The 21,143-nt window shown below is 42.0% G+C and overlaps 1 protein-coding gene across 1 annotated transcript in view; it reads left to right on the top strand.

Annotated features, from left to right (window-relative positions):
* klhdc4 (kelch domain containing 4) overlaps positions 1-19,157 on the top strand; it is a 106,347-nt gene extending 87,190 nt beyond the window's left edge. Inside the window, exons 8-11 of the mRNA XM_068049892.1 lie at positions 7,341-7,419; positions 10,592-11,200; positions 14,607-14,723; positions 18,422-19,157. Of these exons, the coding sequence (XP_067905993.1) occupies positions 7,341-7,419; positions 10,592-11,200; positions 14,607-14,723; positions 18,422-18,594 (978 nt within the window). The 3' untranslated portion in view covers positions 18,595-19,157. The remainder of the gene's footprint in view (positions 1-7,340; positions 7,420-10,591; positions 11,201-14,606; positions 14,724-18,421) is intronic.
* Positions 19,158-21,143: the final 1,986 nt, after the last annotated feature.

Genomic DNA, 21,143 nt, shown 5'->3' on the forward strand with positions numbered 1-21,143 from the left:
AGAGGGCGAAAAGATATTGAATTCTGTAGTTGAAGGGGATGGAGTGTACTCCTTGGACAGCATGTCCAAACTTCAGCTGTGTTGGGAAGCTTCAGCTCTGCCGAGGCATTCTTATGTCTCCCACAGGCCAGTCGTGGAGAGGGAGCATGCCAGTGCCACTGCAGCATCACTGGGGTCCTCAGATGACATGGAAGCTACAGACCTAGTACCCACATTATTTAAGCACACCCTCCATCAGCTTAGTTTAGGAAAGTAAGAGGCGACTTGATTGAAATAGATAAGATTCTGAGGGGTCTTAACAGGGTGGATGTGGAAAGGATGTTTCCTCTTGTGGGAGAATCTAGAACTAGGGATCTCCCATTTCAGACTGAGATGAGGAGAAATTTTTTCTCTTAGAGGGTCGTGAGTTTTTCGAACTCTCTTCCTCAAAAGGTGGTGGAAGCAGAGTCTTTGAATATCTTTAAGGCAAAGGAAGATAGATTTTTGATAAGCAAGGGGGTGAATGGTTATTGGGGGTAGGTGGGAATGTGGAGTTGAGGTTACAGTCATATCAGCCATGATCTTATTGAATGGCAGAGTAGGCTCGAGGGGCTGAGTGGCCTCCTCCTGTTCCTAATTCATATGTTCATATATATGTACATCGGTGGGTTTCTTGTGCATGGTTGGAGAGGGTGGCACTGGGTGAAGAGCTTGTCACTAGTGAGCAGGAGGTGAGAGGCAGAGGCATCTGTGGGCAGTCCCCCTTAGAGGATGGAGGACAGACACAACCATCCTCAGCTTCCGGAGTCACAAGCAAGGCGACATTACTTTGACCAGCAGCGTAAGATGTGCGCCCACATGTCGGAGTTCCCTGAGGCAGTGTGGAGTCACGGGCACAGAATGGAGGAGTCCATTCAGCTCATGTGCACCACCATGGCTCAGGACTATGAACGCATGAGCTCCTCCATTGAGAGAGTGGCCAATCTAATGGAGAGCCATATGCACAGTACTCTGAATGGTTGCAGGAACAATGCATGGACATGCATGCAACCCTCTTGACCGGTCAGTGGTGCTGATGGCACATAGATACATGGAGTGGATGGCAGTTGTGCCCAGCTGATGGTCCCCTCCAGCAATCCAGAACGCCATCAAAGGGCTCAGGCAATCACTGATGAGGGGGAGGGTTCCACCCCTCATGGCACCATCATCATCATCGGCGACCTTGGCCCCTCTGAGTCAGGGACCATCTATACAGCAGGGCCCTGTGACGGAGGCTGCCCCTGCATTGATGCTGGTGCTGCAGCCTCTGGAAATGCTCACACTAGCATTTCCAAGGCGAGGACGACTGTCCCTGACAGCTCAGCTGCAAGCAGACACATGCGAGCAGGCTGCCTCCACCTCATCTGAGGCCAAAAGGGGAGCACCGCGTGGAAGTGGCTGAGAGTGAAGGTCTCTGCTTCAGTCATTGCACTAAGAAGTTCACTTGGGTGACTTCCATTTGGGATTGTGTAAATTGTTATTTATTAATTACATTGGAGATGTTGAGCCATGATCCCAGATGTGTGAGCTTCCATTCTTTAATGGCAAAACTGGAAAAAGTGGTGAAGGGAAGCAATGGTCTTTGAATGGGCCCTGGAGTGATGTGTACCATGCATTTTTAGTAAGAATCGAACTATTCAAAGTTGTGTGTTTAATGGGTGTGTTCTTACAGGCATATCAAAGTGAGTGCCAGAGTATGCAGTCCTGCTGGATGAGTAGCACTCACATGAAATATACCTGGATCAAATATGCCCTGGGTTTCACACCATCCTGAGGTGGCCGTGGCTACTCCCAGCCCAGCATGGGCATCATTCTGCTTGGCATCTTCCTCATCCTCCTCCGATGAATTGTCAATCCAGTGCTTCACCTCTCTGGTGGGCTATGTTATGGAGAGCACAGCAGACCACCACAATGCACAACACAGTTGCAGGAGTGTACTGAAAGGCACCACCCAACCGGTCTAAGTATTGAAACCGCATCTTCAGAAGCCCAATGGCCTGCTCAGTGATTGTCCTTCTGAGCAGATGGCTTCGGTTGTAGCGCCTCTGTGCCTTCATCTCGGGGTCACATAAAGGTGCGAGTAGCCATCTCTTCAAAGGATAATCCTTGTCCTCTAGGAGCTGTCTAGGGAGTTTCAGTGGTGACATGAAGAGCTGCAGCACCCTGAACTGCCAGAAGATGAAGACAGTGTGGCACCTGCCAGGATCATGAGCACACACATGCATAAAGCACTTGTTGTGCTCATATACCAACTGAACGTTTAGGGAGTCGCAGCCCTTCCTGTTGACAAATCTCACTGGCCGCTCATTCAGTGCCTTGTTGGCCGCACACTATCAATGCCCTGCACCTGCAGGAATCCAATGATGGAGGTGAATTCCACTGCCCATTGTGCCTGCGAGGTCCCATCTGTTGGAAATTGTATGTACTGTCCATCTTTCTCAAATAGAGCATCAGCAACCTGCCAGATGGAATGGTGTGCTCCCACTTGCAAGCCGCCACCAAGGTCCACAGCAGATCCTTGGAAGGAGCCAGAGGTGCAAATATTCAAGGCCACAGTGACTTTAACTGCTACGTGCAGGGCATAGCAAGCAGTACTGAGAGATCTGAGGTCTTCCTCAACGAGGGAACAAATCTCAGTTACCATCTGCTTGGATGGGTGCAGTCTCCTGCGGCACTGATTCTCTGTCAAGTCCAAGAATCTGCTTCTTCGGCGGTACACTCAATGCTGAAGTTATGGCCTTCATTGCCTTCCTGCCCCTTGTTCCTCTCCTCTGCCCTATTCATGCCCAGAGCTCTGCACCTGGTCCTGAGGATGTTGATCCTCATTGCTACTCATAACTATCTCCGAGTACTTTAAACCCACGCCCAGCTGTTGCCTTACTTGCCATCAGCTGCACTCACATGCTCACTGGACCCCCCTCCTAAGGCTCCACGATCCCTCGAGGGTCACAGCCTCCCTCAACTGATCGAGTGCGCTCAGACCACTTTCTCTGCTAACTGCTCACCCGATGGCAAATATGTGCAATGGATGAGAGTCCCTGTCACCTTTTTATGAGCCCATTTCATTGAATGGCACTCCATGAAAGGATTCCTGCTGTGTTGCCACTTCCTTCTATTTGGACTGTTCCAGATCCAGTGTGGATCCTGTGCCTTCCCACAAGAATTGCAGACTCGCCCTTAACAAGCTGACAACAAGCTTGTTAACAGGCTTAAATGGGCATTGCTCTGAATCAGCCGGATTGACAGATCCCGCCATCCCCCTTTCCTCCTTTCTCAGCAAAAGCACTGACCACCAGCACAACGACCAGCCTTGGGAAATTATGGCACCCCACCTGCCTGCCTCAGTTCCCGCCCCTATTTGGCCAACAAAATCCTTTCCATGGTCTGTCCTTTAAGCAAGAACTTGATGAATCCTGAAAGGAAAAAAGAACATCTCCATTTATAGGCTGTAAGTTGCTAGCTAGATGCAGTTATGGTCAAACATGGGCAACCAGCCTCCTGGAGCTTGCCTTAGGGAGTCAGGGAGGAACTTCCCAGAGTTCTTCCTGATTTGGCTGCAAAATGTTTTTTTGCATTCCAGGAGGCGGCATTTCTCAAGATTGCATGAACAGCATGTAAGGTTTGCCTGTTGACTTGATGGACCTGATAATCTTTATTTTTCTTTCTCTCGTTCTTTCATTCCCTTCCCATCTTCTATCTCACTCAATATCCTCTTTCTAGTATTCTCCTTTTCAATCACATTTTCCCCATCATGTTCTCTCCTATTGTCCCTCTAGCCCCTTCATTCTCCTTGTCTCTCATCAGCCCTCTTTTCAATGCTGTCATTTTCCTTTGTCTTTCTGTGCTTCACTATCCCCTTTTCTCTGCAGTCACTCAAGCCCTTATTTTCTTAACTGTGTCTCATACCACCATCACCCTGCTGCTTGGCATTCTCATTCATTGTCCATTCCTCTGTTTCTAATTACCCCCTTTCCCTGCTCTCGTTCTCCATTCTCTGAGTTCTTAGTCTAGAAATTTGGCTCCCTAGCACCTGGGATTTTGGTGCTGTGGGTGCCATTTTGTGTTCAAAATGGCATATGTGTCACACATGCACATTTCTGGTGAGGGTCATGCCGGAGGCCATTTTGCTAAGGGAAAAACGAGGGTATCCTTTACCCATGTCAGAAGCAGTTAGTTAACATATGCAAAAAAGGGGCCTAACGCCTGCTTCTGCTCCCTATTGCAATTTTTCCAGCATCAGTGTTGATTGCCTTTGGGAAAACCAACACTAAGCAGAACAGAATGAAAGAAAGGTTAGTACTCGCCTTAATCATGGCTGATACTGATCCTGACATCTCTGACCTCACTTCTGATTCTAACCTTCAGGTCCCCCAACCCAGCCTGACCCCAACCTCCTAGCAACCCTGTGGGGCGGCACAGTGGTTAGCACTACAGCCTCACAGCTCCAGGGACCCGGGTTCAATTCTGGGTACTGCCTGTGTGGAGTTTGCAAGTTCTCCCTGTGTCTGCGTGGGTTTTCTCCGGGTGCTCCGGTTTCCTCCCACAAGCCAAAAGACTTGCAGGTTGGTAGGTAAATTGGCCATTATAAATTGTCACTAGTATAGGTAGGTGGTAGGGAAATATAGGGACAGGTGGGGATGTTTGGTAGGAATATGGGATTAGTGTAGGATTAGTATAAATGGGTGGTTGATGGTCGGCACAGACTCGGTGGGCCGAAGGGCCTGTTTCAGTGCTGTATCTCTAATCTAATCTCTAAACCCCATCCCCCCACCATGATCACTGTTCTTTCCTGATCTCTTAAACCCCTACACCCCTTCCCCATCCCCCCACCCCCCCCGAATCGCACTCCAAGGCCTAGCCAATAATACTGGAGAACTGGATGTTCTTTCCTGACCTCCAATCCTGCATTCCACCAAACCGCACTCCGAGGCCCAACTGTACTTCCTCCAGACCCCCCACGATCTTACCCAATTATTGCACAACCTAAACATTGGCGCACAAACCAGTGTGGGCTCCTACTGTTGCACCTTCTACATGATAATGAGTGTTAAATATGATAATGAGTGTTAAATTCCCAAAAAAACTGTTATGGAAGGATAATGCTGGAGCCTATCTTTTCTCAGTTTCACATTTATTGTACAGAGTAAAAGGATTACAAACAAGTAGCTGCTCACTCCAAACCCTTCCCCCAGTCCCAGTAAGTGTCCACTTATAAGTACTCAAGTAAGACCCCAATTAATAACCTCCACCTGCATATAATTAAACAATTGATACAGTGGCGCAGTGGTTAGCACCGCAACCTCACAGCTCCAGCGACCCGGGTTCGATTCTGGGTACTGCCTGTGTTTGCAAGTTCTCCCTGTGACTGCATGGGTTTCCTCCGTGTGCTCCGGTTTCCTCCCACATGCCAAAGACCTGCGGGTTGATAGGTAAATTGGCCATTGTAAATTGTCCCTAGTATAGGTAGGTGGTAGGGGAATTGAGGGAAGGTGGGGATGTGAGAGGGTAATGGGATTAATGTAGGATTAGTACAAATGGGTGGTTGATGGTCGGCACAGACTCGGTGGGCCGAAGGGCCTGTTTTAGTGCTGTATCTCTAAATAAATAAATTAATTAACAGATTAACAATGAGGTCCAAGGTCCAAAATCCTCAGACCTCTCCATTTGAGCGTGGGCTGTTAGCACTGTGTCCAAAAATGGTGCTGACGAATTTCTAAGCCCCTGTCTCTTATCGTCCTCCACTCTGTCACATAGTATAGGTAGTGTCTTGTTCTATAACCGTAGAGCAGATACTGACATCTGCTTCCTTTCCACTACAAGTTTGCATTGTGGCAGTAAGAATGCTGATCCCTGTTTCCTGTGCTAAATGTGCAATACAAGCCCCGTCAACAAATAAATATGGTGTCACCTTTTGAAATATCATGATAAATTTAATAATATAATTTAGCTAGGTTGGAATTGAAGAAAGGGTGTCTAATATAGCTAACTTGTTTTTCTCACATGAGTATTCAATGAGCAGTTGTAAAGATTATATTTCAATCACATAAGAGCAACATGTGGCTTGCGAGACGCCGACTGCTAGTGACTAGCCAACCAGTATTTTAAATTTCATATTTGGTTGCTGTAAAATTAATTGGGGATGGTGCAGGAAGAAACAGATATCAGAATCAAAGGACAAAATTAATTCAGGATACCCGTATCAATGAAATGGAGAACTGAATTTCCATTAGCTCACTCATGTCATAACAGCATTGGAGTTGTGCCGGAATCTGTGATTACAGTCAGCGTTTTGACAACTGAAGTGAGAGCCGAAGCAAAGGATGATGAATTGTTTTACGATAAAGTGTTCAAATAAAGAAACATCTCATTGAAATGGAATGGTACACTGCATTATGAAATGGTAGTATTCCAAAATGTTAACGTAATGTAGTTGTCAATGTCATGGGTTACATAGAATTCTGATAACTTTATAGCCATTACATTATACTAATTCAGTTTATTGGAAAATTCATGATTTAAGGGTTTTTGAGGATTGTGAATATTCTCAGTATTCTTCAGTTCCAGAATACTACAGAATGACTATCATAAGGCACACTTTTCATCTTAGGGATTCTAACAGATTGTACAGTAACTTGAGGCAGACTTGATCAATTTCCTCAGTTTAACTTTCCTGAAATTGGCAGTTTAAGATCATTATTAATAGTTGCTATCACATTTTAGAAGTCAGCATCGGTATGTAAATTAGAGATTAAAAATAAAGTCAGTACATTCTACCGTTTTCTCCTCTTGCACAGTATTTGTTACATTATACCCATCCGTATTAAAGAAGGACAATCTTTACTACAGACTTAGTCACATCGGCTGCTGAAGTCATCCCATGTGGAAGCCTGCTTCAACAGGGGCAAAACAGACAGGGCTGATGTTACTTGTTTCCACGTAACATGCCTAAGAACTGCTATTGCTTAACTAACTGAAGTAGTAGAGTTGAAATAGCAGGTAATCCATGAACCTGAGCTAGTGAACTGATTGGGAATAGAGCATTCGATCAAATAAACTCTAATTTTCTTTTGATTTTAAAGTATGAACCACTTTCACAAACATTTTTTTTATCTTGGGGCACAGTTACATGTGTGAGGATGTTAAAAAGTTATCTTTGTCAAAGTATTAACAAACTAATGAGTACACTTTTTCTGTTTGGAGCAAGGATGTTTTGCCCCTTAAAGCAGCAAATACTTGTATGTTTAAAAAGTTAAATCGAGTTTGGCATTTTAGAATATTTGTTTGTAAATGATTTGCATTGTGAGTTTTTTTTCTTCGTGCAGCGAGTAAAGAAAGATGTAGAAAAGGGCATTGTATACACTGATATGTTTCTCCTGAAAAATGAAGGGAAAGAAGGTGCAGGTATGTACATGGGGACTGATATGTGTTTTTTGCCATATCATAGCAACTGTTAACTTGATGTAGCAACTGTTAACTGTTTTTTTTAAATAAAATTTCTTTACTGTAAAATTTATAGTTCTCGGATCAGAAATACAAAGTATTACAGCACAGAAACAGGCCATTTGGCCCAAAAGGCTCCACGTGAGCCTCCTTTCAGCCTCCTTCATCTAACCCCATCAAAATATCTTTCTGTTCCTTTCTCATGTGCTTATCTAGCTTCCCCTTAACTGCATCTATACTGTTCACCTCAACTCCTTGTGGTCAAGAGTTTCACATTCTAAGCACTCTCTGGGTAAAGACATTTCTCCTGAATTCCCTATTAGATTTATTGGTGATTATCTTATATTTATAGACCCTAGTTCTGGTCTTGCCAACAAATGGAAACATCTTCCATACCATAGCAAATCCTTTCATAATCTTTAAGATCTCTATCAGGTCACCCCTCAATCTTGTCTTTTCAAGAGAAAGGAACCACAGCCTGTTCAGTGATTTTATAGATATAACCTCTCAATTCTTGTATCATTCTAGTAAATCTTTTTGCACCTTCGTCAATGCCTTTATATCCTCCTTTTAATATGGAGACTAGAATTGTTCTCCAAGTGTAGTCTAACCAAGCTTTATACAAGTTTAATATAACTTCTCTACTTTCAATTCTATCCCCGTAGAAATGAATCCAGAGCTTTGTTTGCTTTTTTTTAATGACCTTATTAACTCACATTGCTACTTTTAGTGATCTGTGTATCTGTATCCAAGATCTCTCTGTTCCTCTACCCCATTTAGACACTTATTTTCAAAAGTGTATGTTCTTGCCATATTCTGCTGACCAAATGTATTACATCACACTTACCAATATTGAAGTACATTTGTCAGTTATATATCAATTCTGCAAGCTTATTAATGTTTTCCTGTATTTTGTTGCAATCATTTTCTGTATTAACTACATCCTGATACATTGGTGTCATCTGCAAATTTTCAAATTTTACTTCCGAGTCCAGATCATTCATGTAAATAGTGAACAGCACTGGTCCAAGCACCAATCCTTGTCATCGTTTGCCAATCTGAGTAACTACCTTTAACCCCTACTCTCTCTTTTCTGTTTTGTAGGCAGCTTGCTATTCACTCTGCTACTTATCCCCAACTCCACGTGTTCTGACCTTCAGTCATGAATCTGCTAGGATTTCCATTCTAATTAGTGTGCAATTTTTATACACATTAAGTTCAAAGTTTTAACGGACATATACCATTGCATGTCAAGAGCCAAAATTTGCACTGAAAAGATACGTAATTGTAATCGACCAAAGCATTCTGAATTAGATCACTGACTCATAAAGTTACTTATACTTTTGCAATCATCTGAAAATTTCAGTGTGGAAGAAGTGTTTCTGGAAGAGTGAGCCTTGGTTGAACTGAATTAAGTTAGATTCACCATGTGGACTGCTTATGTGTCTTGCCCATTTAAAATAAAAACATGCTTACTAATGGCAAACAGCAGTTTTATGTGCATTTGAGGGAAAAAAATGACAAAACTCATGTTTCAGAAAGAGCAGTTGGGTAGGATAAAATGCCTGTCACTTGTTACGACCAGCTGTGAAAGGTGTTGAGGGGTCTTTTACTGTCTTCACCTGGTCTTATTGTTACAGGGTTTAATTTTTAAACACAGTGTTTTGAAATCCCCCTTGGTGAATCCTTGTTCACCACTTTCCAATTATAAAGCAAAGAAGTGAACACACCAGGTTTTCTTAGGTTTAAAGAAGAAAAGTGAAATTTATTAAACCTTAAACTTAAACTCTAATTCGGTTAATGCCTACGGATACACGTCGTGCCCCACGCTAGCATGCATACGTGATACACAGATGCAAATAGAGACAGAAAAGAGCAGGTGAAAAATAAAATGGAGAGGTTTCAGGCAATATCAGAAGAGTTTCTTGTTACTGTGCTTCGAGCTCACTGTAGTCCTTTTGTAGGTAAATCTTGCTTTTTGTTGGGGCCCAGTATTCTTCTTAAACCTTATTCACTGTAGGAGACTTTTCTCTCTTGGGGTTCATATGTCTTCAATGGGTCTTCAGTTCCGTGAGAAAGAGATGGGAGCAGACAGGAGAGAGATGTTCTCAGCCCAGGAGCAAACAGCTTTCTCAATTCAAATCACTCTGTGGCAAGCTCAAATTCAAAAACAACTCCAACAGTCAGTTAGTCATGTGACTAAACTGGTCTGACCATGTTCATTTGTGTATTCGGCCATTTTAGCAGTTAACCTGGAACACTTTCAATGTCTGGTAATCAAAAGTCCATTGTAGATTAAATTGGAGCAGTGAGTGGCCCCTTTGACGGTTCCAAGTACGGTCTGTTACTATGCAAATGTCTTTCCAGTCAGGGGCTTTCTTGTGATAGGCCTTCTTTTCTTTCCAGCCACACTTTTAATTTTTAATGTTCATGTGAAATAATCTTGGCAGGCCTGCATGACACACTGCTTGATCATTTTGCCTCTGTAACTCACAACTTCCTCCCCATCTAAACAAAGTGAGAAATTGTCTTTGGTTTGTCTGTGATTGTTAGAATTCCCGTATTGCCCAAGTATTTTAGCGATGGTGTTAGTACATTAACTCAACAATATATTAAACACCAGAATACTTAAATAGAACAAAATTTTATTACAAAAAACATGTCCTGTATTAGATTTGATTGTGATCTTTAATTTAGAGGGCATCAGTTCCCACAGCCAACAGCATTTCCAGGGCAGGGAGGTGGGAAATTGATTCCACTGACCTCTGTTGGAATTGTATGGGGGGGTGGTGGTGCGGGTGGTGAAGACAGATAGGGTCAGGATGACCCCAAGTTTATTTTGTTTACTGATGCTTCTTGTTTAGGTTTGCACGTAAAGAATAGCAACAAGGGTGTAGTGCCAGTGCATTTTCTGATGCTGTTGCTCATGGAAACCCACTATCTTCAAGAGAAGGGCAATGGCAGGATATTGGAGATATTAAAAAAAAATCTTCATTCGGATTTTTGGACAGTTTTGCTTGGCTTAGATAAATGAAACAGTTATCCTTTATAACTGACATATGTAATAGTATTTGATATGAATTCTTTTGATGATCTCAAAACCTCAATGTATTTATCACTTGTTTTTCCTCAGACAAATGGGTCTGGGTTCGCATGAACCCTACAGGAGTGAAGCCATCACCACGATCAGGATTCTCTCTGGCTGTGGCCCCCAACAATCGTGCTATTCTTTTTGGTGGTGTGTATGATGAAGAGGAGGAAGAAGACATCCAAGGAGAGTTTTTTAATGACATTCATATTTATGATATGGTGAAGAATCGATGGTTTACTGGGAAGTTAAAGGGACACAAAGGAGAGAAAAAAAAGCGAAGACGTGGAAGAAGAGAGGGAGAAGGAGCAGAAGTGAAAACTGAAAAGCAAGAATCCCAAAGTTCAACAGAAATAGTGAAAGAAATTGTTACTGAAGATGGTACTGTCATGACTATAAAACAGGTCATAAACAGCCCTGAGGCCAAACCAGACACAGAAAGTGAGGATGAGGAGGAGGAGGATGGGTCTGAAACTGGCCCCATCATTGAGCCATGTCCCCGGTCCAGTGCCATGGCAGCTATTAAAAATGGTGTGTTTTACATCTATGGTGGCATGTTTGAAGTGGGAGACAGACAATTTACTTTAAATGACCTTTACTGTATTGACTTACACAAGATGGATGAATGGAAGGTTCTGGTGGAAACTGATCCAAGTAAGTTTTTGATTTCTGCTGGTACCAGACAAAATCCGTATGTTTTCATTTCAACCATGTGTCAGCAACAAGTAGAATAAAATAACTTGTGGAGCTATTTATTGTGACTTTCCAGGTGGTTCATCCCACTGGATTATAATAAGCTGAAGAACTGTCATCACAATATAGCAAGATAACAAAGCTGGGTGAATGAATAACGAGAATATCCCAGTACTGTTTAAAACTAAGTTCTGGTCCGTAAGGTGCTACTAAATGTAGTTACTTATAATCTAGGAGGTAATTCATACACCGGAAGATTAATCTTTCTCCAGTCGGGATAAGCATTACAGGTACTGATGTACCAAATATGTCAGATTGTATGGAATATTGTTCCCTCCTCCTTTTAATTTATTTTCAGAAATTACAGGGAAGTAAAACCTATGCTAACCCTGAGTGAACATTATATGCCACATTTTTAAAAAAAAAGTCTATAAAGCACATTGGAATATTTGTTGCAACTTTTACATTGAAGTAATGTGAGATTAATTGGATATAAAGCCCAACATAAAGAATCGGTCTTCTCAGATTAATTATTGACAGACTTCCACAAAACATTAGCATATTTATTCTGTCCTAGTCATCATTTGAATGATTTTAAATGCAAAATTGCTTCATGAGGATGTAATTTTACCTTGTTACAGAAGAGTAGATCTGGAAGAAGGTGAGCATGTTGCTTGAATACAGCAAAGGGGGATTTCGTGGTTTAAGAGAATGTCGATAATGACAGGATAGCTTATTGCACATAATGGAAGTTTGGTGTAGCTGTGCAAGTGTTATGGTAATATTTGTTATACCAGTCAGGTCACACCATGAGATTCAGAATACATCTCAGGATTACAAGTCCAGCATGAGCAGCAGATGGAATTCCACAGACTCAAAGTATTTTTAAAGAATATAACTACTTGGAAAGAACAGTCAAAAAACACAAGTTCATTGACTGTTTAAACTTATTGTAGGATTATTATTTTTGATTGTCGCTATGTTCAGGGAACCAACCCTATTACTACTTCTAACCTTGAGCAGACGTAACCACAGAAACTGGTACCAAATTTCCTAAACATTTTATTCAGTTGTCAAAAGACAAGCAACAGGTTTAGACAATACTGTCAAATTAAAAACAGCTCACAACACAGGTTGACCAAACCATTTTGTTCTGGAAGAGAACGCTTTGTGATTCTTGTTTGTCTTTGTCATTAGCCTCTTCTTCTTGTTGTCTCTTCCTGATGATTGCTTCTCCTCTCCTGAGAATAGATCATTACATTTTCCTTTCTATACAGTTTTGAGATAGCCAGATCAAACTAAATAAGGAGATTCTCTTTTTTTGAGCTTTGTGGCCCCAGCCTAGCATAAAAAAGTTTCTTCTGTCATCTTGCTGATGGCATTCGATTTCAGTTCCCTTGGATTGTTATTACCAAAGTTTGTACTATACAATTATCAAGACAAGCTGAGTATATTTCCTTTAATAACATGTCCAAAGTTAAAAGTGACCAAGCTGACAAATTCCAAAAATTGTATATCATACACTATCATACCTGAGAATGCTGAAACATGCAAAACCTTCAAAAGCACACAGTTCAATTGACTTGATGGCTGCAGTGATTTAGCTGATCTCAGCTGGGGTTAGAAGAGGTAAATCTGCCAGAATTGCTATTTTGGTCACTATTTAATCTTTGCTGCAAATGCTAGAATGTGGATGTTGGGAAGGATGGCCTCAATCAGCCATGATGCCACCTGTTGTAGCTCATTGTTGAGTTTTATGCCTCAACCACTATGAATTAATTTTCAGCAAGAAAACTTAAAATTCTTTCAGATATTCCTAAGTGCTAATTTTTTTTGTTCTCAGAAGACATATCATTAGATATCTACACATACATTTATCTTATGTGCAATATAGCCTGTTTTATTTCCAGAGTTGATTTGTAAAAATTACAGATCCTGCAGCAAGCTGTTTTAAGTTTGCACCTGCATTGAGCAAAAATAACTGTAAAATCAAATTGACAGCCCATCCCATTTGTATCTGGCTGTCAAATGTGGCACCTTTGTGGTTTTCAGGTCCATAAACACACTTACATTGCCTTATTTGAACCATTTGGGGCTGAGTTTTCATCCCGAGGCGGAGGTGGGTTTGAAGGCGGGCCTTATCGACATGTTCCCACCTCCGACTACTTTCTAGGGAGGCAGCTTCTGGGGAGTTACAGCTACCTGCCCGCCAGCTGCAGGTAGAAAATTAAAGTGCCAATTGAGGGCACATGCCATCTGGATTTTCCTGATGTGGCTGGAGCCCGTAGATGGCACGGTGGTGGCTTCCCAGAGGCAGGCTGGGTTGGGGCCAGTGGCGCATCCTACAAAGCAGCCCAGTACTGGGCTGTGAGGGCCATGGTCATGGTCGCAGGTCATCATGTTGTGGGGTTCCCTCTCCACAGTGATGACCTGGCAGCAGTGGCCACAATATACTTTGTACTGTTTACAAGTCTTCAGAGGGTGCCTCGATCTTGAGGTGTCCTCACGGTCCTCCACCTACAGCGGGGGCGCCCAACTTTCCCAGTGGGGCTGCCGGCTTCCCAGTGCCTTGGGAGCTCCCCTTGGCCCTCCTGGCTGCAGAGCTTGCCCAACATCCTTAATTGAATGGGATGCCCGGAGGTGAGCTCTTAATTAGTCACCTCCTCAAAAATCTCCATCGTCCCGCATGCCCACCTCCAGGTTTCCATTCCGGATTTCAGCCCAGCATCTGGATTGGGACCCTGGATCTAAAATTCAGCCCCTGAATTCCACTTAGCCGTGGTGTCTTCAATCATGACTGGAAATACTTCTTCCTGGAATAAGTCTAAGAGCTTCTGAGTATAAGTAATTCAATAAGATGAGAAGTATTAAAAGGTTATGAAATATCAACCTCATTGGCACCATCTAACCTGCCTCCACCAGCTATTGTCTGCAGATTTTTACGACATGGACCTCATCTTTCATCACTCTAGAGCATCTATTGAGCTTCATTGAAATGTTTGCAAGCTGGGCTATCTGCCATCCCAGTGAAGGAGAAATAGGACAGGAAAAAGAAATGGGAAAACAAATTCTTTCCTGAAGAAATAACTGAAGAAATTGCTGCACATCTGCTGACCTCCTCTCCCAGTTAATGCACAAGGCCCTGTTCCAGGGTAATATCTGGCCTATTTAATTTACTTGAACTCAGAAATGCAGGTAAAATCAGGTCTTGTCAGGTGGTATGCACTTCAGGATGGGGAGGAAAATCAGACCTGTTCTGTATAATGGCATTGCAAAAGTTTTTTTGGTCTAAAAAATCTCTTGGATTCCCTTATGAAATTTTTTTTTTTAAGGTTGTATTTGTTTCACTCGCATTTGCTTTTTGCAGAGACCCAGGAGTGGCTGGATGAAGAAGAGTCAGAGGGCGAGGAAGAGTGTGAAGGAGCTGCAGGAGGAGAAGATGAGGAGGAGGAAGAGGAGGACGATGATAGCAGTGAAGAAGAGGGTAAATACTTTGAATAAACCTGCATTGTTCTTGTGTATCTGGGTAACTAGTTTCTATTGTGTCTATGGGTTTTTTTGAAAGGTCACTCATAAGGTTCCTGTAACAAGAGCCAGCATGGCTCATTGATAGTGCTCTTGCTTTTATATCATGGGACCACATGTTCAAACCCTACTCCAAGTGTTGCCCACATAATTAAGGCTGACAATTCACTGCTATACTGAGGGAATGCAACATTGTTGGAAATTCTGTCTTTAAGCCAGTGCCCTGTCTGACTGTTCAAGCAGATGGCACTTATTTAAGGAAAAGGACACTAAGGTCGGTGGAGTTGTGGATAGTGCCGAAGGATGTTGTAGGGTACAGAGGGACATAGATAGGCTGCAGAGCTGGGCTGAGAGATGGCAAATGGAGTTTAATGCGGAAAAGTGCGAGGTGATTCACTTTGGAAGGAGTAACAGGAATGCAGAGTACTGGGCTAATGGGAAGATTCTTGGTAGTGTAGATGAACAGAGAGATCTTGGTGTCCAGGTGCTTAAATCCCTGAAGGTTGCTACCCAGGTTAATAGGGCTGTTAAGAAGGCATATGGTGTGTTAGCTTTTATTAGTAGGGGGATCGAGTTTCGGAGCCACGATGTCATGCTGCAGCTGTACAAAACTCTGGTGAGACCTCACCTGGAGTATTGCGTGCAGTTCTGGTCACCGCATTATAGGAAGGATGTGGAAGCTATGGAAAGGGTGCAGAGGAGATTTACTAGGATGTTGCCTGGTATGGAGGGAAGGTCTTATGAGGAAAGGCTGAGGGACTTGAGGTTGTTTTCATTGGAGAGAAGGAGGAGGAGAGGTGACTTAATAGAGACATATAAGATAATCAGAGGGTTAGATAGGGTGGATAGTGAGAGTCTTTTTCCTCGGATGGTGATGGCAAACACGAGGGGACATAGCTTTAAGTTGAGGGGTGATAGATATAGGACAGATGTCAGAGGTAGTTTCTTTACTCAGAGAGTAGTAGGGGCGTGGAACGCCCTGCCTGCAACAGTAGTAGACTCGCCAACTTTAAGGGCATTTAAGTGGTCATTGGATAGACATATGGATGAAAATGGAATAGTGTAGGTCAGATGGTTTCACAGGTCGGCGCAACACCGAGGGCCGAAGGGCCTGTACTGCGCTGTAATGTTCTAATTCTAATTCTAGAAAAGCAAACTATTCTAGTGGCCCGAACAACGTTTATCGCTCAACCAACATCACGAAAACAGATTAGTTGGTAATCTATTTCATTTGTTGTTTGTGATGCTGTGCAGTCTGTAAATTGACTGCCAGTTTGCCTAAAAAACAAGAGTGACTACTCTTCATTGATTATGAAGCACTTTAGAACATCCTGAGAGTGTGAAAGGCAAGTTCTTTCTTTCCTGTATAAATGTCAGTTTTCTTGTTAATTAACAACTTCCTTTTTTTCTGCTAAAGGACTATTCCAAACTATTGAAAATAGATCAGTTTCTATTGTATACTCACCAATACACTCTGTTGATGGGTGTTCCAAACCATGTATTACTGTATTGTGGAAAAATTAAATTTACAATATAATTTCTTTAGTGCCAGAACTTCACTACCCTTCAGATTGAATCCTCCACATACAGACTTTTTATTATTATTTGTGTATTAAGTGACATATGAAAGACTGACCATATGGTGTGAGCTAACTCCCTTTTTAACATTGTCCCAGCAAGTATTGGGTCCTTTTTACTTTCCAGTTTTGGGTGTGTGGGGGAGAGATGCAGAGCATTCTTTTCTATTTGAAGTCTTTGCAAGGAATTTCCTTCAATATTTTTTGTTAATATTTTGAGTTAGCCTTTAAACGTTTGACATCAAATCCGTGCTGTCATTTGCGGGCACTAAACCCCTTAAATGCCAAGAATTACATCAGTGTCTTTTGAGATTCTGGTGTTCTCAGCTGTGTTGACACTGAAAAGACGATCACGAACTGAGAGTCTTCTTTGATGACAGTACTCTGGTTTCACACTTTCCAAGTATTGGTTAGGTTCTGTGATCCACGCGGTTAAATGATAAGGAATAAGGGCGGCGCAGTGGTTAGCACTACCGCCTCACAGCTCCAGGGACCCGGGTTCGATTCTGGGTACTGCCTGTGTGGAGTTTGCAAGTTCTCCCTGTGTCTGAGTGGGTTTTCTCCGGGTGCTGCGGTTTCCACCCACAAGCCAAAAGACTTGCAGGTTGGTAGGTAAATTGGCCATTATAAATTGTCACTAGTATAGGTAGGTAGTAGGGAAATATAGGGACAGGTGGGGATGTTTGATAGGAATATGGGATTAGTGTAGGATTAGTATAAATGGGTGGTTGATGGTCGGCACAGACTCGGTGGGCCGAAGGGCCTGTTTCAGTGCCGTATCTCTCATCTAAAAAAATCTAATCTAATCTAAGAGAGAAGTCCAGACCTTAAAGTTTGAGGAATGTATTCAGCTGTCTCAGACTGACAGAATCTCTGACGTTTCCTGGCTGGAAATCCCTGGGTGTATATTTCTCAGATGTTGCATCCATGATATTTTGGGCACTGTTCATTGTTAGTCAGGCAGATAGTCTTGCATATACTGAACTTTAGTTCAGGGACAGTTCTGAGATGCAGTAGGGAAGGCTCTTTTCAGTCCTTATTAATGTATCCCTCCAGAAGACCTGAGTTTCTGCACTCCATAAGTCTAACCCTGCTCTTTAATGGCAATTTTCTTGCATTTTATCATATTCCTGCATCTCATAAAAATGACCAGCTCTGTTTTAAGGCAACCGATGGAAATGATTTAGATTTCTAAAACTGAACTTTCAGGTAATTGTTACTAATGAGCATGTCTCAAGACATCATTAGGTAACAAGTATTATTTATTTACTTGTACATGATGCTATTTTGGTTTTCTTTATCAGAAGATATTGAAAATCAAATAAGCACAAAATTAAATTTTGCAGTTCACCAAATGTGAAGTCAAACCAATGCATGTGTAGTTTTTGTCAGAGATTTTATTCATATCTCCATATTTAGCTGAGATGGGTTTACAAGTCCTAAGCCACAATCTGCAACCATTAAAATATTTTTAATTGAAATTTCAATAAGATACAGTTTACATTTTTCCATAGCACCATGGGTAACATGGATTTTTATGGTAAGTTTTTCTGGGCCAGATTAGATCAATTTAAGCAACAGAAAAAACTTGAAAAATTGGATAACTTCTTTGTGTGATCCAAAGGGTGAAATTAGCACTATACAGTGGTTTTCATTGACTAGCTTTTGAAGACTCTGAAGTGTTACTGTTAAATCCAATTCGATTTAAATAATTCCTGACCAAAATTATAAATTAATGAGAGCTTCTGAAATGTGAAAAAGAAGGAACATTTTTGCTGCCATTCAGCTTCAGGTATTTTGTCAATGCTCTTATGTTCTGGACAATGTGACAAATACAGTTCTACTGCTTATAAGTGCCATAATTGACCCAGGAGTCCATAACTTCATTACTGAATCTGAAGAAGATAAATATCTCTATTTTCTATAATGGTGAGCTTTTATTTCCATTAACATCAAGATATTGCTTATACTGGGACATAAAAGGGGGCTCTATGTGGGGATCCAGTTGAGCAGAAGTTGGTGTCACTTCTGAGATTGTAAGAGAATCTGAAATTGTTAATCATTTATTTTGCTTTGTCAGGAGATGACCATCCTCCAGTCCAACCAGCAGAACCTTATTCAGAATATATGTCACGCACAGAGTCATACTGGATTAAACTGGCCAGGGATAATATGGGCCAGAATGCCAAAGAAAAAAAGACTTTGAAGGTGGCACAAGCAATGGCAAAGACTTTTTATGATGACAATATTTGATTGTCAGAAGTTGTGCAGAACTGAACCCCTGCCAGTATTCATTTGTTAATATGGTGTAACTATTGTCTTTGAACTCAACTGCAAAATTTATTGTTCATTTAATTAATTACAACTATTTTATCTTTTCTACTTTGTAAGTCTTGAAGCCAGTTTCAGACAGATTCAACATTGTTACCTTTGCAGCAATTTTTTCTGAATCTTAAGTTACAGCAGATCCAATAGCTTTAGTTTCTGAGCAACCCATTGCTTACAATGATTGTACTACATTCTTAATGTGCTTTGCATTCTTCTAAATTCTTAATGGCAAAGTGAAGGCTATTTGTGATTGTCCCCTTAACCTCACTGTGATATAGAAGAAAAATAAAAGTAACCTCTTACTTGGCTATCAAATTTAATCATTTGCATATGTATTTCTGACACAAAACTAAAGGTTATGCTAATCAGTGAATGGCAAATACTGCCCATGTCATTTGCACACAGCAGTTAAAGACAAAGAAAACAATACAAAAATAAAGTTAAATTGTATTTCAATCTTAGACTTAACCAATAAAATATACATGTTATGATTTATGCTCTACCCCAGATATTGTTTCCTTTTCCTGGAGCAAAGGACCACTTCCACACTCAAGGTCACGCCTCCTCTGAACCCAAACATATTATTAGGAATATAGGAACATAAGTAGGCCATTTAGCCCCTCAGACCTGTTCCACCATTCAACGAGATCATGGTCAATCTGCAGCCCTACTTCATATTTTGTTATTCAAAGGTATTATCCATCTCAAATTTAAAATTAACAATTGATCTAGCATCAGTTGCTGTTTGTGGAAGAAAGTTCCAAATTCTACAACCTTTTGCGTGTAGGAGTGCTTCCTAATTTCACTCCTGAAAGGTCTGGCTCTAATGTTTAGACTATGCCCCCTTGTCCTAGACGAACCCAACCAGTGGAAATAGTTTCTCTCTGTCTACCCCAGGGGTGTCCAACCTTTTCACATGGGGAGCAACTTAACAATTTTTGTCTTACATCGGGGGCCGGTGAGACAATTTCAGAAAGATAAAGGCTTTAAAGGGATCGGTGCTGGGTCCCTTGCTGTTTGTAATGTACATTAATGATTTAGACATGTATACAGGAGGTATGATAAGTTCGCAGATGACACGAAAATTGGTGGTGTCTTAAATAGTGAGGAGGAAAGCCTTAGATTACAGGACAATATAGATGGGCTGGTAAGATGGGCGGAGCTGTGGCAAATGGAATTTAATCCTGAGAAGTGTGGGATGATGCATTTTGGGAGGACTAACAAGGCAAGGGAATACACAATGGATGGTAGGACCCTAGGAAGTACAGAGGGTCAGAGGGACCTTGGTGTACTTGTCCATAGATCACTGAAGGCAGTAAGGTAGATAAGGTGGTTAGGAAAGCATATGGGATACTTGCCTTTATTAGCCGAGGCATAGAATATAAGAGCTGGGAGGTTATGATGGAGCTGTATAAAAATAGTTAGGCCACAGCTGGAGTACTGTGTATGGTTCTGGGCACCACACTATAGGAAGGATGTGATTGCACTGGAGAGGGTGTAGAGGAGATTCACCAGGAAGTTGCTTAGGCTGGAGCATTTCAGCTATGAAGAGAGACTGAAAAGGCTAGGGTTGTTTTCCTTAGAGCAGAGAAGGCTGAGGGGAGATATGATTGAGGTATACAAAATTGATAGGTTAGATAGGAAGAAACTTATTTCCTTAGCGGAAGGATCGATAACCAGGGGGCATAGATTTAGGGTAAGGGGCAGGAGGTTTAGAGGGGATGTGAGGAAACATTTTTTCATCCAAAGGGTGGTTGGAATATGTAACGCACTGCGTGAAGAGTTGGTAGAGGCAGGAACCCTCTCAACATTTAAGAAGTATTTAGATGAGCACTTGAAATGCCATAGCGTACAAGGCTACGGGCCAAGTGCTTGAAAATGGGATTAGAATAGTTAGGTGCTTGATGGCCAGCTCAGATGAATTGGGCCGAAGGGCCTTTTTCTGTGCTGTATAACTCTATAACTCTTAAAAATTTATCGTACTATTAAACAAAACAACAACAAATGTGCATTTTTGTGAAGAAGCTTTAAAGGAGACTAATTTATTGACTTACCTTTTTTTCACTATCTTGGACACTGATTTAGTGAGATACCTGGCATTTGTTTTACTTGCACAAGTAGTCAATGTCTGCCTGCATACTAGTTTTGGTGATATGGAGTATTCCGGATAGATGTCCACCTGTCAGGTGTGATCTTGATCGTTCTCTCCCTCCTCTCTCTCTCTCTCTCTGTCTCTCTTCCCCTCCCTCTCTGTGATCCCCCGCTCTGTGTTGCCCCCCCGTCTTTACTCGTTCCCCCTCTCTGTGTGTCGTCCTCTCTCTCTGTGTCCCTCTCTCTCTCTCCCTGTCTCTCCCCCCACCCTTCCTTTTTCTGCCCCCCTCTCTCTGTCTGTTGCTGAGAGCAGGAACAGTGGTTTCCAAGCTTCAGACAGATTTGGGGTTTTCCGGTGGGCTTTAAAAAAAAATCGTAACCTG

This window comes from Heterodontus francisci, chromosome 17 (assembly GCF_036365525.1).
Source record: "Heterodontus francisci isolate sHetFra1 chromosome 17, sHetFra1.hap1, whole genome shotgun sequence".
In the NCBI taxonomy this organism is placed as follows: Eukaryota; Metazoa; Chordata; class Chondrichthyes; order Heterodontiformes; family Heterodontidae; genus Heterodontus; species Heterodontus francisci.